This window comes from Cynocephalus volans, chromosome 1 (assembly GCF_027409185.1).
Source record: "Cynocephalus volans isolate mCynVol1 chromosome 1, mCynVol1.pri, whole genome shotgun sequence".
In the NCBI taxonomy this organism is placed as follows: domain Eukaryota; kingdom Metazoa; phylum Chordata; class Mammalia; order Dermoptera; family Cynocephalidae; genus Cynocephalus; species Cynocephalus volans.
Genome location: NC_084460.1, coordinates 185,887,648 through 185,899,431, shown reverse-complemented (window position 1 = coordinate 185,899,431; position 11,784 = coordinate 185,887,648). Strand labels below are relative to the sequence as shown.

Below are 11,784 nucleotides of genomic sequence, written 5' to 3'. Positions count from 1 at the left end.
ACACTTAGTTTTTATTCACTTATCTGGCAATCTTGGCCGTAGCAACTATTTCCATTAAAGATTTCACTTCTGGGATTGGTGATGGGGTTATTGTATTGGACTTGGGCCTGAGAAAAGCAGAGACAAGCACATTTATAAGCTTTGGTGATGATGGCTTAAGAAGAGGAGAGGGTAGGACTGGTTAAAAGGAATGTGGTAAGTAATAATAATGATAACAGCTGACAGAACAGTTACCGAGCTGTTTCTGTGTATCAGGACATTTTTCTAAACACTTTACATTATTAATCAGGTTAGTCTTCATATCTTTTATGAGGTAGATATTATTATCATCATTGTCCATTTTACAGGTAATAACTCTGGAGCACACAGTGGTGAAATAACTTGCTGAATTAAGATTGTACTTTGGTAAATGGGACTTGATAAGAAAAATACCAAGAACAAAAGGCAGCTAACGCTAGGATTAAAAATAGTGTGATTGGAACTTGTGGAGTTAGGAAAAGTTCCAGGGAGGCTGTGAGAATAAATGATTAGTTTGTATACCTTAGTGCAGTGGTAAACAGTTTAGTCTGTGTGCATGTTAATATTATAGTGTCAAGATAATTGCAAACTTGGCTGTTTAAAAAAAAATTATAAAGTATCAGGGACATGGGATTTTATTGATATGAATGTGTTGTACTTGTGAATGGTGCTGAGGATGAAAAAGTCACTGCTTTAAAGTATTAAGTGGTATAGACCATCCCATTCACTGCCATCTCCCCTCCAAGTTAATAAGAATTCTGGACTGAAATTGTTTTGAATGTTGAACATTTAGTTCCATTAGACTTACCCTTTTATTAAGGATTAAAAGAATACTCTTAATTTTTAGGTTCTACATCACAAGACAATGGACAAAGCAGAAAAGTTTCCAGGAAAAGGGTCTGTTCCAGTGACTCAGACAACAATTCAAAGGTGGTTAAGAAATCATCAAAAGCCAAAACAGGTCTCCTAAGGATTACTCGAAGATGTGCAACTACAGCTGTCAATAGGATTAAGCTCATGAGTGATATAGAAGATGTCAGTTTAGAAAATGTGTGCACTAGAAGCAAAAATGGCAGGAAAAAGCCTCTCCATTTTGCTTGTACCACCTCTAAGATACTGAGTAATTGTGAGGGAGATGTAAACTGTGAAGTGCCAAATGAACAGTATGCCTGTAAAGGTAAGCCACCTGAACCTGACTCAGAAGGTAGTACAAAAAGTATTAGTCAGTCTTTAAAAGGAGACTCAGACTCTGAAGGTATGTTGAATTCAGAATACGAGAACAGGCATACAAGTAGTAGCAAAACAACTGTACCTTCTAAAACAAAAAATTCCTCTATTGGGTCTTCAGAAGAAGATTCAAAAAGCCATATTCCAGGGAGTGAGATTGGTTTTTCTTCTGGATCAACTTTGGCCCAAAAAGTTACTGCAGAGAATAACTTTGAAGAGGAACTGAATTATGGGCTACGCAGGTGGAATGGCAGAAGACTCAGGACCTATGGAAAGGCTCCTTTCAGTAAGACAAAAGTGATTCATGATTTGCAGGAAGTAGCAGAGACAGAAATAAAAAGGAAGAGATTGCATCCTGAATTGGAAAATATGAATTCTGAAACAACCAGGAGTTCAAAGTTTGGACGTGACACTAGTTCCAAATCATCAGATTTGGGATCTGTAACTGAATCAGATATTGACTGTACTGATAATGCAAAAACCAAAAGGAAGAAAACAAAAGGAAAAGCAAAAGTAGTTAGAAAAGGTAAAACTTTTACAGCTAATGTATCTAAAACTGTGAGACGTCAAAGACAAAGCAAACGTCCTAGGTTAAATGTGGATGATAATGACTGGGAGGATTTGGACTATGCAAAATCTAAAAGAGTTCTCCGACGTTCAAAAATAAAAACGAGAAATCAGGGTAGAAGGACCGTGAGATACCACGATGGGGATGATGATAGAAGCTTAGAAAATGTGTTAGATTTCAGTGATTGCACCTTATGACCTTGAGGGAAAGCCAGTTCATTTAAAGAGGAAATGGACTGGAATATATGGTGAAAGCCAGCTTTTGAAATTATTTTTTGTCTTACAATTCAGGGAATATATTTATATTTTTCTATGAAAAGTTATGAATGTGACTTAATCATGACTGTTATTTTTATTTGCACTTGCTGGTCTTTGTAGCAGCATTCAGCACAGGTGCCAAAATATGCTTCATTTTGGGGGCACATCTACTTTGACAGTATTCGACTACATATAGAGTTTGAAATATGTTGAACACTAGAGATCCTGGTTATCAAAACCAATGATCATTGCTTTCATGGTAGCAAGCGTCAAGCAGTTATTTTCTGAATTTGTCCAAGAGGTGGTAGTTTCTAACCCCTGTCCTATAGTAGCATAACAATTTCATGCAACTTATGTTTACAGATTCTTCATAAATGTTATGTGCATACTGACATTACAATCATGGAAAATGTGACCATGATTAGTAGGCGAGGTACCTACCACTTTTTGTTTTCTTCCCCTAGCTACTTGAGTAGAATGCATTAATTATACCAGATTTGGTCATTTTCATTGAGATGGTTTCCAATTTCTTCCAGATGCTCTTGGGTCTCTCTTTCTTTTTAAGGAAAACATGATCACTTTTATTTTATAAACTTGAATTTATAAAGTGCTGGTAAATTATTTTTAACGTTTTGAGTGCATATTTTAAACCTCTAAGGCCAGAGCATAGTCATAGCATTTTTCCTTTAAATCGTGCACTAACAAAATGCTATCTAATTTGTCTTCTGTCCAAGATCTCCTGGTTTCCACTGTAAGGGATTTAACCAAAATCTTGCTCTTCCATAATCTTACTCTGTGAAATAGAGGAGTTTTGTGTGCCTTAGATTTAGGGAAAGTGTGTTCTTTAATAGAGTGTGCAGAACTTAAAAGAGTATTTAAGTTATATGTAGACTTCTCCCATTTGTATTGAAATTGTAGAGTTGAGTTTTGTTAAGTGTGCAATTGCAAATCTTACCTATATAGGAAAAGAGTTAAACGTCATTCTCTTTGATTTAGCTTTCTGCTGTCATGTGCAATCCTAAGCGTCCTTTGCTGGGTGACTAAGTGTATCTTTATTAGTGACCTCTTTTGTGGGAAAATAATTTTGGAATCCATTTAAAGTTGAAACTTTTACCACATCATCAAATACCATAGTACACTTACTTTTGAGCCAAATACTTTTACTTGATAGGTTAAGCTACTCCAAACAGTGTAGATGGCCATTCCTAACTTGCTTGTGTCTGAAGGTGGACTTGATTCAAATAGTTTACATACTTGATAGCTAAGTGGTATGTTACAGTACCCCATCTTTAAGTTATTTATTGGCCTTAATTATGTTTGGTTTTAGACAAAATTAACCCTTTTCTTGTGTGTATCCTTGAGATGGCAGATAAGGAGAAGCATCGGACTCTTGTATCAGTTTTAGAGAATTCTGAGTGTTCCTACTTTCTACTTATTTATTCCATTTGACATGGTGGTAGGACGTACTTTTTCTTTCTACTCTGATGTAAGGAGAAGGACATTTTTGGACATTACCAACTGAGATAGGTGGGGGGGTACATACCTCTTATTAGGTGATTTAGAGAGCTATCATCACTTCAAAATGACAATGCTTTTCTTCTCAACTTGTGTTAAGTGTAGAGTAGACAGATTAATTCAGGATAATTGTCCTTGACTATTGACCTGAAAAATTAGTGGGATGCCTTTTACTTCCCTAATTTTAAGAACCGGTGATAGATGTCAGAAACATTAATTTATTTAAACTTTTCTTAAGGTTCTCTGTTATATCTGTTCTCAGGGTTATAACTCCATGTTTACCATCGTCTGCAAAATGGTACCAAAAAAATCCATAAATAAATATGGAATATGTTCATAAATACATCAATTCTTTTTGGTAAAATGATACTTGGGTAGTTTAGGCTTTGTCAATAGAACTGTTCTCATTCTTTAGACTGAATTAACTGATCACTGATTGGTCAGCCACTTACTGTTTTTGTTGTTGTTGTTGTTCAAAATGGTTAGACCCCTATATTTAGAAGCAGTATTTTGGTTTAATCAGATGAGGTTTCATCAGAAAAAGCAAGAATGGGCCTGGTGACTTCAAAAGTGTGGGTAACGATGGTAGCTTCTCAAGTTCTAAAGTAAAACTAAGGAGAAAATCATTTTTATGGGGTTTTTTTTGGTTATGGTGCTATTCCTAAGGTTAACTTTGCATATGTGACACATACACTCGTAAGTACCTTTAAGGAAAATTAATAAATAATAGTTTAAAAAATGTTTACACTGAGCATTAGGACATGTTTGACTTTTTTTCTACTTTATGTGAAATGAGCAGGGATTTAATGCACAGATGTACTTTAACATTTAGGATCAGTTTGCATTTTTCTTGAGAAATGTGAACTGATCCAGAAATAAGTGCTGTAGCTTTCCATTGCACTTGAAGTAACGTAATGGTGTATATGAAAAAAAAGACTACTTTTTTTTTTTCTTTTTACTCTGGTGGTGTATGTCCAAAGTCCTATGATTTTATTGTTTTTTTTTAAAAAAAATGTTTTGAAGTATTTAGATACAATTTTTTGCTTCCTTTGAAAGACTAATTTTACCAAGCATATGAAGAAAAAAAGATTTCAAACATTTAAAAGATAGGTGAGGTTCAGAAAGCATTATTTTTTCATGCCCTACTTATTTTGAAAGGGTATACTGACAATGTGTAGTAACTTATGAATAAAAGGAAAAGTTTATCCTATTTTCATATAATTCCTAGGGTGGTCATATTTTTAAGTGGAAAATTTGTGACTGAATTATTTTCCAGTTCAGTAATCCTTGGAAAGAACGATATATAGAGTTATTCATAACTTCTAAATTACAACACAAAGCTTTCTTCCAAATATTGGTTTTATAATAAGAAAATGGAAGGAAAGTACCAAAGTCTTCAAAAAAGGCATTTCAAAAACTACAAGTGTAAATAGAAAAATGAAGATATGAAACCAGTAAAAATACTGTCTGAGGGTATTACTCTGTGGAAAATAAGAATAAGATCCATAACTAAGCCCTTTGCACTCACTGCTGACCTCTTAAGTAAAAATTCTTATTTAGAATAACATTGGGTGCACACTACATTCCCTATCCCTCTTCTAGTCTTTTTTTCTTTAAAATAACCAGAATTTATTAACCTCACTAGATGGTATTAAAAACTAAGTGATAATTTTAATCTCTTCTGTCAGTACAAGTTGAATTTGTGCCATCTAAAAAGAAATTAGAGGTTTATGTATCAATACAAGAACGTTATTTATTAAAGGTGCATACAATATTTTTTCTGTTTTCCTTTCCTACTACATCGTATTGATTTTTTAAGTAACTTTTATATGGTTAGATAAAGGTCTTTTTGCTTTGCCCTTTTGTAGCAGAAATAACCAGCTTTATTGCTTTTATCAATAGTAGATCAATATATTTATCAGGTATCTTGCAGTTATCACCAAATACTTTAGTTTTCTTACATTGTGTGGAAATTATAGTTCAGTTATTCTAGTATGATGGAGTTCAACGAAGCATTTTAAAAGAAAATTTCCTCTGTTAATTAAAGTTATACCTCTTAATTTCTGCTGTAGATATCAGGGAATAATAAAGCAGAAACCCTAAGGGATTTGCAGCTTAATAGTTTAAGACCATCTCTTATCCTAATATTTGGAATATAAGAAACAAACCAAATAAATTTGTCAAAGCTAGGGAGAAAATGGAGCATTGTGGAAAAAGTTTAGGAAGCAACTAGATTAGTAAATGTTAATCCTACTTGTAGCTCAAATTGTGAATTAATGGAAAGGACTGAAGAGTAAAGAATGTAATGCTTAGGGCTGGGTTGTCTTTTTTTACATTTTAAGAAAAGGTTTTAAAGCTCCTAAATTACAGATGTTGCTTAAGGATATGTAGGAATTCTCAAAATTAACATTTTTTACCAGTCTTTCATAATCTGCCAGATTGTTTCTAATATAGTATTAATTTAGTAGAAAAATATCAAGACACCTAAAGGATTGCTTTTCTGGCTTTGATGGGAGGTAGGAGGGAGTAACAACATGCAGCTGCTACAGACCTGCAGACTCTGTCTTTGGCAGCACGTAAACAACTGTAGACCGTACACCTATCATCTCAAGTGTGGTAAGACTGATAGTTTCACTGAATTTAATTATCAGTGCTACAGTATGTTTTCTGGTCATAACTTTAGTTTTTAAGCCTATTTTAAGGTAAGTTTTATTTATTAAAACCTTTCAATGGGAATTTGGACTGCCAAAGAGACAAGGCACTCTAACCTAATTGAAATGAGATGACCAGTTAGAGACTGTATGGACTGTAGCAGCCCCATCCCTTAGGTTCCACAAAGGAAATAATTTAGAAATTCTTTATCTGGAGGCAAAAAAAAATTAAAATTACCTTTTTGATCGGTGGTTAAAAGTTCAAGGAATCTTTAATTTTTAGCACGTTCAAGTTAATTTTCTTAGTGTGGATCATTCCTTGGATTGCACCTACACATTCAGTTCACCTACAGAATTCTAACCATATCATTATAGGAATCTATCAAAAAAACAAATCTTTAATTTTCCACTCTCACATAAGATCTTTACCATAATGTTCCAAATTAACTCATTCATCTAGAAACCAGGTTTCAGTCAATTACTAACTAAAATATAGTGGATTATAATAAGTTTAGCATTGCCATTTCAACAGGCAGAAGGCATTTTTAAAAAAATTGCTCCAAGCCTAATACATTTTTGTTAGTTAATTCCATAAGGTATGTGCTATGCAGTCAATTACATCTTTACCTCTTGTTTTAAGTAGTTGCCCAGCCTCTGTCCATTGGTGATTTCTGCTCATGCAGGCAGAACATGGCTACAAGTTGTGGGTATGAGCCAGAGGGGCAGAAGTGAGTCAGGAGCTGGGCTTGAAAAGGTATTTGTCACTGGATTGTCTGTGACCTTGATTCTCTTCATTAGGAAAGTAGTAAGGTAGATTAAAAACCCTGTATTTACTTCTGATACCTTATCCTACCTACCTTTAATTTGAAGTGCTATGAGAAATCTCTTCTAAAAAGTTAAGCAGATCCCTGAATTCATACTTCATAGAGTTATTATTAGTTTTATAAAATAATTGCATTAGCCATCACAAATCTTTTGAGAGTCATAAGAATGATTAATGTTACCAATTAACTATTTTCTAGGGATCAGAGAAAACTGTATTGTGATGAACTTGATTAGCTGTAGTCACAAAACAAAACAAAAAAACATTCTAGGTTGTGTGGTGCCCTTATCACTGACTGAGTAAATTGAACCCTAAAAGTGACTAAACTAGTGAATAACAATACTAGTTTGCTGAACTATTTCTGACAATCTCTTGACCTGATAATGCCATACAGTAGAAATAAGACTGCAATGTTACCAGCTCCCTCTAGAAAAGAGAAGTGTTAAAAAAACAGCCAGTTACACAAAACACTTTATAGTCATTCTTCAAAGAGGCTTCAGTTTATGGGATCCTTTTGGAAGCTTTTGTTTTGGGAGGGATAAAGATCATTGATAAATGCTACTTGCTTTCTTGAGTGGTGGATCATTTTATTGCTTATCAATGAACAGCAGACAAAGAAAAGAGAGGATGTCTCAAACCAGCTCTGATAAAATTTGCAACTAAAAGGTTTACCCACTGTGGATTTGATTTATCCAACTAGAGCAATAATGTCATTACTTACCAAAGTACATGAAATAGGCTAGTATATTTTCATTTCGAGTCAGGCATTCTTTCATTTCTTTTCTCATCTCAAATTTGATTTAAATGCCTCAGTTAAAAATGCTGATCAGATTAAAAATTTTTAATGCTTCTGTAATGTAAAGTTTACTTTGCACTTAGGAAAAAGTTTTGACGAAATACCGAAATTGGAATATGAGTGATTCATAAAATGTAGAAACTAGAGATTGTTTTTAATCAGAACTGTCTTCTATATAGATTTCACCACAGACCATCTTAGAACACACACAGATCTGTGAGTTATAATTTAAAGTGGTCATCCAGGTAAACTATCATGGAGTACTATTACAGATATAAAATTTTACACTACTGATGTTCTTGCCATACCTGAATAGGGAATCATTTATTTGAAAGCAGCAGTGTCTCAAGCACTCAGTGACTATCCCAACACAGACCATCCGGGATAGTGGGACTTGTGGGATTGTACTGACTTGTTAGTATTAAATGACACTGTCACAAATGTATCATTAGAGCAGCAGCCTCCAAAGTTCTTAAGCTTGTACCTTAACATAAATTTGACTTCTTTCTAACCCTGAATTATCCTGTATATATTTCTAAAAACTGTTTGTAGTTTTCTCAAGAATAAAGCACTTTATAATTTACCAAGTTCTTAGTAATAAAATTAACACTGACTTACAAGTATGTATTTTTTTTTTTTTGTAATTCCCCACACTGTCACTATTCTGTCTGCCTCAGATTCTGTTTCTATCTTTATTATTAAATTTCCATGATACCATCTGAAGACTTTAGAGATAACCACTTTATCAAGTTGGAGATGCTGAATACATTATAATTCTCAAATTCATTGTCCTCTGGGCATAGTTCTTTATTTGAAATTCCTCTAAAAGTTCCTTTAAAAATTAATTTTTAAAAACCTAGCTTTATTTCTTAGCTGCAGAATCTTAACTTTTCCCTTGTCCTGGAGTACAAATAAACATGTATTGAAATAGTGTGTACTAGGCTCCTAAATTGTCAGTATAGGTACTACCATCACCCATCAAAGAGGAACTACAATTTAGATCATTTTGTTACAAAAAAAATTTAGATATAATAGGATTTTATCTATACTACTCAACTGGATATGCTGTTGGGAATAAACCAGTTGTCTAATATTTTTACAACAGGCATGTGGGTGCAGTTAGTTGATACTAGTGTATCCTCATCCTACCATAAGGTACAAATTTCACCTTAATTTTTCTCTAAACACTTTTTCATTTACCTTTTATAGCATATTTATTTTCTAGTATTTGTTTAGCCTTGACTTAATGTGTCCAAGATTCATTTTGGATATAGGGTTGATTTGTGGAAGATAGTAGTTCATGATTTCGAAATTCTAAGAGAAGATTCTTTGAAATAAAAACACTGCATGCACTTTAAGCCACTTGTCTTCCCACAGAGCCCAAATAAAGGAAGTGATAAGGGCATTAATGACATGATCATCTTAGCCTGCTAAAATGCCATTAACAGTGCGTGGTGACCTAACACTGAACAAAACATGGTGTCTTTGTACTGGAAAAGCATGTGAATCACATGAGTTAATTGTCAAAAGGGACTGGTGTGTGTGACGGGTTGTTTTGAGTGAAGTATTTCCTAACCTATTTTGGGAGAACTCTTACAGATGTCAGAGAAAGCACAACTTAGAAATCCGTTTTATAGACTTAAGGTAAAAATCTGAAGGACTTTCACTGTGAGGGCAGAGGACTTTCCTCATGATCCTGTCTATATGAACATGTCCATAGAAGCAGTTTGTACCCATGCTCATTTGCCCTTTAATCAGCTTGGTGACATAAAGGTGAACATCTCCATAAGAAGAAAAACTATGAAAGGTGGTAGTTTAACTGCTACAGAATAATAGTGTTACTTGATAGTACTTGACTAAAAAGCCCGCATTTTCTAGTACTTAGTAGTAAACAGAATATCATGGAGTCCTCTAGAAGTCTAGTATGGGTGGAAGATACCAGGTGTGGGTGTTTTAGTAGTCACAACTTGTCCTTATGGACCCCTGAATGTCTGGAAACTTGAGGTGAGGTCCTACAAACACTCAAGACTATTTTGTACCTTTAAGGCAGTTTTAGATAGTTTGATTCTTTATCAAAACTATTAGTTTTGATTCTTGCCAGACTGTAAGGCTAGCTTGCCAGCAAGTAAGGCCTACTGAACTTCAGAGGCAGAAAAGAAATACCAGAGAGATACCACTCTATCCTGGAAGAGTACTAATTTGTTTTTGAAATTTGAAAACCTGGCTTTGAGACACTGGCAAAAATAAGATTTGAGTCCACCTGAGTTTGGAAAACTTTTAAGAGTGGGAAGTCTGGTGTCATGTGGCTCCTCTGCACAGCTCTAGTATGATCTCAGACCACCTTCTGAAAACTGCCTCAGTCTGTGGTAGGGACTTGCCTCTCCAGAGTGCTTTTTTGTCCCACCTTTTATCTGGCACATCCCTTCAAGATTATTTTAGCTTTCATCTAAAACAACACTTCTCAAAGGAAGCTTCTTTGACCCCTTAGACTAGGTTAGGTTTCCAGTATATGTTCTCATAGCACTCGGCACTTTGTTTTTTAAAGCAACTACACACACACACACACACACACACACACACACACACTACATACATACACACACACTTTGGGTGCAGTTATTTTTAGAATCTTTATCCTAATTCTCTGCACATGCACCTAGCTCAAAATAGTTGAATAAGATTTAATAATTTCAGTTATACAAAGTGCTCAAATATTTGAAAAAAATGAATCTAGGATGAAAGCGACTTTTCAGTTATATAAAATCAATGTACAATTTGTCTAGTTACCAACTTAACAGTTTTTAGAATAAAGGAAATGACTGGTGTTGGAATTAAAACGTTAAGGGTCTTCTTGAAGCCAAAGCTGATGCTGTCATAGTTATAATGGCATTTTCTTGTTTAGGTTCTAGGAAAATTATTGCAAAACTTCTAAAGGAGTTTAACATAGAGGATTAAAAACCCCACATTTTAAATATACATGGTGCCATTTTAAGAGTTCAGATTTTAAAAAGTTTTTAGATTAGTGGCTTTATGATGCTGAAGGTATTTTAATCCCATTTTTACAAGTCAGCTATTGCTTTAAGTGACACTCATCCTTATAGATTGAAGATATGGAAATGTAAGTTTATATCAATGTCAAAAACGCATATCACGTTTTAAAATTTATTGTTTAGCAATGTGAGTTTTAAAACATTGTTTAGGAATATGAGCATTGTTGAAGAATGTAAGTAGTAATAAAATCTTGTGTTACAAGATTTTTGCATTTACATGAACTTTCACTCATTTTTCAGAATCTGTTCCTAGAGACAGAGAACCCAATACAAAAATGAGAACATGTATGCATAATCAGAAGGATGCAGTGCAAATGCCTAGTGAAACTCTGAGAGCAAAAATGGTACCTGAGAAAGTTCCCCGCAGATGTGCTACTGTTGCTGCAAATAAAATAAAGATAATGAGTAACCTAAAAGAAACGATTTCAGGACCAGAAAATGTCTGGATTAGGAAGAGCAGCAGAAAACTGCCCCATCGAAATGCTTCTGCTGCGGCTAAGAAAAAATTACTGAATGTTTATAAAGAGGATGATACAACCATAAATTCTGAAAGTGAAAAAGAGCTAGAAGATAGTAATAGCAATATGGGTTTTTTTAGGCGGTTCAGATCCTGGAAAGAAAAAGCACAATAGTGACTACGAGAATGTAGAAGTGGTATCTGAAAACAATGAGGGGCTACAAGTCAACTGGCCGTTGAATCTATTCCTAGCTCTAAAGTTAATCCCTTATTGGCATCTTTTGAGGAATTTTCTAAAAGCCATAATCCAGTGGGTCAAAGTGGGAGGAAGGCTTCCTTCCAGTCAGCCCCTGTACACACACCACAGGGAATTCTGAGGAGGAAAAAGATTGTGAAGCCTGTAGTTGGAGAGGTGGAAGGAA

At 34.4% G+C, this 11,784-nt stretch overlaps 1 protein-coding gene across 1 annotated transcript in view; it reads left to right on the top strand.

The window, feature by feature from the left end:
- The window catches only part of BRWD1 (bromodomain and WD repeat domain containing 1), a 119,275-nt gene extending 107,738 nt beyond the window's left edge, over nt 1–11,537 (top strand). The window contains exons 41-42 of the mRNA XM_063078496.1: nt 866–1,771; nt 11,146–11,537. Of these exons, the coding sequence (XP_062934566.1) occupies nt 866–1,771; nt 11,146–11,537 (1,298 nt within the window). The remainder of the gene's footprint in view (nt 1–865; nt 1,772–11,145) is intronic.
- The last annotated feature ends 247 nt before the right edge of the window (nt 11,538–11,784 follow it).